Below are 7001 nucleotides of genomic sequence, written 5' to 3'. Positions count from 1 at the left end.
TGACCTTATTGAGAAGTATCAAATCATGAGGGGCATAGATGGGATGAATGCACATAGTCTTTTTCCCAGAGATGGAGAATTGAAAACTAGAGGGCACAGGTTTAAGGTGTGAGGGGATCGATTTAAGAAGAACCTGAGGCAAATGCTTCATGCAGAGAGTGGTGCGTATATGGAATAGGCTGCCAGAGAAAGTGATTGAGGCAGGTGCAATAGCAACACTTTAAAAACGTTTGGATAGGTACTTGGGTTTAGAGGAATATGGACCAAATGTGGGCACCATGGTCAGCATGGACCAGTTTGGGCCAAAGATCCTATTTTCATGCTGTATTACTCTATGACTCTATAACTGATTAGTTACACAGACCAGACCAGATAAGGTTTAATGTGCTGGAACTTATGTGTTGTCCTGAAAAATCCAAAGGTGGACATCTTGAGTGTGAATAAAACTATTTTTAAAATTGGAAACCAAGAAGCATAAGTTGAAGTTCTCATCTTTAAGTGATCCCGATAATATGGCATGAATAATTTTTAATGATACCTCACATGCAAATCTTAGTGATGGATTTTCCACTGCAGGAGTGTTTCTGATATTTGTTGTTGAAGAAAATGGGAAGAATTGTCGCTTGGCATAAGAGGCAAAGAAAGTAAGAAAGATGGTGAAATTAGCCGCTAAAATTCTAGCTCTTGTTGATGCTGTTAACACAATGTCGTATTTCTTTAAGATCTTGGAAGAAATGCGATAAGTAACAAGACCAATATCAATCATAGATTGTCAATCTTTGTGGTATAATGTATATTCCACAAAAGATCTAAAACAAAAATGCCTAGTCAAAGATATAGCTAATTTAAAGCAGATAGCGGAGAAAAAAATCTCTAACCTTAAGTGGGTATATGCTAGTCATCAACTAACAAATTATTCACTCAGCATGCTTCTATAGAAGAGTTATTGGAGGCTTTCAAGCCTATGGTGTAATAATGGGGAATTCTCAAATTGTGTTTTTTTAAATAAAAAGAATTGCATCTACATACCCTTGTCTAAGTATAATTGTCATGTTCTCCAAAAGAATGGGAGTCAAGTGACAAAGACTAACCTTGTTGGAAGGTTGTTGAGGCCTTACAAAAGGTGCAGAAATTCACTAGAACAATACCGCAGTTGAGGAAGTTCAGTTCATCATCATCATAGAATCCATACAGTGTGGAAACAGGCCATTCAGCCCAGTGGATCCACACCGTCCCTCCGAAGAGCGTCCTATCCAGTCCCATCCCCCTACCTATCCCTGTAACCCTGCAATTTGCATGGCTAACCTACCTAGCTGCACGTTCTTGATTACCATGGGCAATTTAGCATGGCCAATCCATCTAACTAACACATTTTTGGAATGGAGAGTTACATGGAGAGACTAAGGCAATTGAGATTGTCCATCTTGGAACAAAAAGTCATGCGAAGATTTAATTCACCAGTGAAAACTCGTAGAGTATTTTGATAGAATTAGAATCTGAAGGAAACAGATTTAAAGTTATCAGACACAACTGAAGATGTGTTTCCTTTCACACAGGTGTTTTGATCTGGAATAACTTGTTCAACGCCAAAAAAGATTGTGGAAGCGCTGGCAGCATTTTCTGTTTTTATTTCTGATTTCGAGCGTTTGCAGTATTTTATTTTTATTTTAGCAGTAAATGTTTATTGGTAGCTTCTCCCTGCTCGTTGATTACCTACAATGGCTTTTTTGTCTCCCTTCAAGGATCCTTCCCAATACACAGTATGTGCGCATGTGCAGCGGCGATGCTCTATGGGAGTTGTAGTTCCCGACTGTCCACAACTTCCGTGAGGCCCCGTGGGGCCGGCCGTCTCTTAGCAACCGCTTTGACAACAAGATGGCGGTAGTTGGAGTCAGGGCTGAGAGTGGATAAAGTCTGCTATTTGCAACCGGGAGAAGAGGGTTCACTCGCTCTCGTTGTTTGAGGTGATGGAGGTGGCGGCGACGATTAGTGAGGGCGATATGCTGCTCGACGAGTCGGTGGAGGAGGAAGAGGACATGCAAGAACAGGAGGACATGGTGTGGCAGATGCTGGAGGAGATGGTGCGGGTGTGCGCTGACGAGGCTCTGGAGGAGGCTGTGCAGGAACTGGCCGGGGAGCTGCTGGACGATCTGCTGGACGAGGAGAGCGATGAGATGGTGGAAGAGTTCTACCAAGAGCTGCTGGACAGCGCCCTGAGCAGCAGCGAGAGCAGTTGCTTGGAGGAATGCGAGATCCCAGCGGAGGGGGTGTTGCAGGTTTGTAGCCAATATAACTGGACTAACCCCCCCCCCCGCCACCCCACAGGGATTTTAGTCATTCTAACAAGAGTTAGAATCAGGCCATTCAAACTGCATCCAAAGTCTTCCTGAAGAGAATCATCTCAATAGTCTCATTCCAGAACTTGTATACAAGCATCAGGGCTGGACAGACTAGATGCAGGGTGCATGTTCTCCTTTGTTGGTGTGTTAAGAACTAGGGGACGTATCTGAGATATTTTCAGATATATCCCCTGGTTCTTAACTTACCAACCATGGGTAGACCATTTAGGACTGAGGTAGGGAAAGATTTCATCACTCAAATGATAGCAAACCTCTCAAATCTTGTACCACAGGAGGCTGTGGAGGCTAAATTCCTGAATATATTAAAGAGATAAATTTTAAAAATAAACTTTAACTTTTTTAAAAGTATCAAGGTACATGGGACTTGTTCATTAGTTACCTCAGGATGTTGATAGTGGGGGTCTGGCACTTGTGTGGCGCAAATGTTATTTGTCACTTATTGGCCCAAGTTTTGGTGTTGTTCAGGTCTTGCCAGACATGGACATTGGCTGCTTCAGATCTGGACATTCGAGAATGATGCTGAACGTGGTGCAACTACCAGCCAACGTATGTCACTTATGACCTTATGATGGAAGCAAGATCATTGATGAAGCAGCTAAAGACGGTTTGGCCTAGGACACTATCCTATGCTGCAGTGGTAGCATCCTTACCTCTGAGCCAGGAGACACAGGTTCAAGTCCTCTCTGATTCAGAGATGTGTAATAACATATCTGAACAGATTGATTAGAAAATGGCTACCTTGAGGAACTTCTGCTGTAATTCCTGGGGTTGAAATGATTGACCTCTATCAACCACAATCATCTTCTGTTCTGTTAGGCATGACTTCAACCAACAGACAGTTTTCCCCTGATTCCCAGTAACTCTGGTTTTGCTAGGGCTCCTTGATGCTGTACTTGTTTGAATATTGCTGTGATGTAATCATTCTTGCTTCACTTCTGGAGATCAGCTTGAACTCTTTGAACTAAAGCCGTAATGAGGTTGAGAGCCAAGTAACCCTGGCAGAATCCAGAATGAATGTCAATGTGCAAGTTATTCCTTTGCAAGTACTGGTTGATAGTACTGACAATGATCCCTTCCATCACTTTACTGGTGATTGAGAATAGATTGATAGGACATTAATTGGCCAGGTTGGATTTTTCATGCTTTCTTTGCACAGGACATAGGAAACTTTACACATTTACCATTAACATTAAGTGTTATAGTTGTATTGGAACAGCTTATCAAGGGGTGTGGCTAGTTCTGGTGCAAATGTTTGCAGTACGATTACATGAACGTTATCCGGGCATATAGTCTTTGAAGTATCCAGTGTCTTCAGCCTTTTTTTGGTATCACGTGAAGTGAATCAAATGGATTGAAGACTGGCATGTGTACTACGGGAGACCTCAGGTGGAGGTTGAGTTGAGTCATCCACTCAGTGCTTCCCGCTTAAGTTTGTTGCAAGTGTTTCAATTTTGTCTACTTTTATCAGAACTGAGTTCCATTTCATTGCAGTAAATTGTTCCGGGGGAATTCTATCATGAATTAGAATTGGGAACCAACAGTATATTAACGAAAATCAAATGACGGTAGATGAAGTAAGCACAGTGGCTCAGTGGTCAGCACTCCCTCTCACAACGCCAGGGACCTGGGTTCGATTCCACCCTCGGGCAACTGTGTGGAGTTTGCACATTTTCCTGGTGTCTGCTTGGGTTTCCTGTGGGTGTACCGGTTCCCTCCCACAGTCCGAAAATGGATCAGGTGGATTGGCCATGCTAAATTTCCCATAGTGTCCAGGGATGTGCAGGCTAGGTGGATTAGCCATGAGAAATGAGGGGTTACAGGGAAAGGATAGGGATGTGCGTCTGGGTGGGATGCTCTTCGGAGGGTCAATGGAGACTTGGTGGGCTGAATGGCCTGTGTCCATGCTGTAGGGATTCTATGTTCTCTGTTCTAATTGAACTATGGATTTGAGCTATGTTATGGCTTGGTGATAGTAATTCAAAATCTGAGCTGAGCAACCCTGCTATACTTCAAGGTACCTAAAATGACTGAGTAATCAATTTTGTAAATTAAAAGATCTTGGAGGGATAGACCTGTTCCTGAGGCTGTCGATCAGTGTCCCAGCATGTGGTATAAGCTGGACATGCATCTTGAGTTAAAAAGAAAACTTAAGCCATTTCCATTGAACTAACAAGACAAGGAGAATAATAGAAGTGAAAGTTTTGACTATGAAAAGTGAAATTTATCACAAGTTAGCAATGGGCTCAGTTTCCCCATGCTGTTAAGACATGTGATACACAATTGTGAGTTCCTAATTCTCATGTCTTGCTGGCCTATCTAAATATTTTGGACTGTGGAAAGTATGTCTGCTGCCCCAGATGAGTGGAAATTATATTTTGCAGATTTTACAATGTGTCTTTATACTTATGCATTGAGATGGGTTCTTTCATCTTTTGTTTTGGTACACTACACCTGACACCTTGAATACTTTTCTCTTGACTGTCTTACATTTAGCATATCACCATCACAGCACAGCTGAGATTGCTATACTAACTGGTGCATGCATTTGTGAATTGTTAGAACAGATGGCTTTATTTGGTGTGTGTTAAGGAAACGTTTGAAACTTTTAACAAGTGGTCTTGTTTTGCAGGAAGAATTTGATGGTGTACTAACAGAAGATATACTGGTGAAAGGTCTATCAAACCTCAGACATTCAGCAACTGGATTAGAACAGACCTATCTCCATCTCTCCCTTCCTGTAAGTTTGTCAGCACAAGATGTGACTGAAAATGCTATTGGCTGATGGTATCCAAATATAAATTCTAACTATTGATGAACTGAATATATGTTGTGTCATAAACTACCACTTCTCATGGGATTATGATAACATGATATTGTCCTTTGTATACTTACATTGCAAATGCCCAGTTAGATTAATAACCACTTTTTAGGGCACTGGGAGTATTAAGATGTTTTCATCCATTCATCTCAGCCATAGAACAGAGCTGGAAATTTCTGCTATTGAATTCTCATGTGGGTCATAAAAGAGTGAATACATCCACTCGCTCACTTCAACCCCTTACAATGTTGCATTTGAAATCACTGCTGGTCATGCACATTTGCACACAGGATCTCTTTATTACTGGTGTGAATCTTTTAATAAATACTGCTTGATGGAAGAACTTGCAATTTTCTTCATCATTATACATTGCATTTGCAGTATACTAATCTTGCATTAAAGGTCACCAAGTCTCTCACTTGTCAGGAACTGAGTTCTTAATGGCAGAATTGTTCCATAATGATAGAGGAAAATTGCTTTTGCAGGCTCTGCAGACTCAGTTTCAACAAGGAGACACTCATAGAGCTCTTCCATCTGCTTTAAGCCAAGTCTGATCATAGGAATGGCAATATAACTATGATCAAGATGAGCATGGCACTCACCCCTTCTACATCTGACACCTTCCAACTCATAGACTTTGTATTATTGTCAATTTGCTTTGCACAGATTTCACAAATACACAACTACAGCATTGTCCAGGAGCGAAAACACTTTAATTTCTTTCCCATAGAACTGAGTGCAATTATGACATAGCTTCCTAATTCATTGCTTTGTGAGATTTTATCAGAAACTTCCCCCAACTGTGATAATGATAGATTGTGAGATCAGTCATGCAGTGCTAATCCTGTAATGGTGCTCCTCAGAGTACATAAACAGAACGAGACAACAAGCAGATAGTTTTGACCTCCTATTTTTGAAGAGCAAGAGATGTAAATGCTTTTACCTTTCCAAATGGCTTTACAGTTTCAATGAGTTTATTCACTTTTTATGCACATTCATGTCTATGTTTAACAATCCCAAAGGACATTTGACATCTCCCAAAGATGTCCTGGGCCATAACCAGAAAAGGATATTTTACTTTTTCAAAAGGGTACCTTCCTCTCCAAAGAATTCCAGTAAGTTTATATATACTCCTACTGGGTCTAATATGTGAAGCATATTGGAAGGAAGCAATGATGTAGTGGTAATGTCACTAGACTAGTATTCCAGAATCCCAGGCTAATGTTCATGGGTTCTTGGGACATGGAATTGAATCTTGCCATGGCAGATGGTGAAATTTGAATTCAGTAACAAAATTGGAATTAATAAATAACTAATAGCAACCATGTAACCATTGTCAAATGTTGTGAAAACCCATCTGGTTCAATAATATCTTTTAGGGAAGTAAATCTATGATCCTTACTTGGTCTGGCCTGTATGTAACATCAGACCTACAGCAATATGGTCAACTCTTAACTGCCCTCTGAGCAATAAATGAAGGTCTAGCCAGCGACGCTCATGTCCCATGACATAAAGAAAAAATGATATTCCCATTCATCAGATTAGTCTGAAATTAGCTTCAGTTTTGTATGTGGAGTTGTCACCATGAAACTTACATGTCCAATGTGTGACCTACTGTGAAAACAGTTGGGATCCAGGTTCAGGATGGGGCTTTTGAATTTGGCACGAGTGCTATTTTATCTAAGTTTCAGACGCTCTCTTTTCTGTGCATAAAATCAGACCTAAGAGTGTAATGGAGGCAGCTACATTTGAAGGATTTAAGAGAGAATTGGATTATTATCAGAAAAGGAAGATCTGCAGCTCTGCAGGGAGAAGGCAGCGGA

General features: G+C 41.0%; 1 protein-coding gene across 1 annotated transcript in view; it reads left to right on the top strand.

The window, feature by feature from the left end:
* The first annotated feature begins 1868 nt into the window (after positions 1 to 1868).
* lrguk (leucine-rich repeats and guanylate kinase domain containing) overlaps positions 1869 to 7001 on the top strand; it is a 121788-nt gene continuing 116655 nt past the window's right edge. Inside the window, exons 1-2 of the mRNA XM_048609989.1 lie at positions 1869 to 2276; positions 4990 to 5097. Of these exons, the coding sequence (XP_048465946.1) occupies positions 1968 to 2276; positions 4990 to 5097 (417 nt within the window). The 5' untranslated portion in view covers positions 1869 to 1967. The remainder of the gene's footprint in view (positions 2277 to 4989; positions 5098 to 7001) is intronic.

The sequence above is a fragment of the Rhincodon typus genome, chromosome 22 (genome assembly GCF_021869965.1).
Source record: "Rhincodon typus isolate 14 chromosome 22, sRhiTyp1.1, whole genome shotgun sequence".
NCBI lineage: Eukaryota > Metazoa > Chordata > Chondrichthyes > Orectolobiformes > Rhincodontidae > Rhincodon > Rhincodon typus.
The sequence above is the reverse complement of the archived record's forward strand: the minus strand, read 5'-3'. Positions and strand labels throughout refer to the sequence as shown.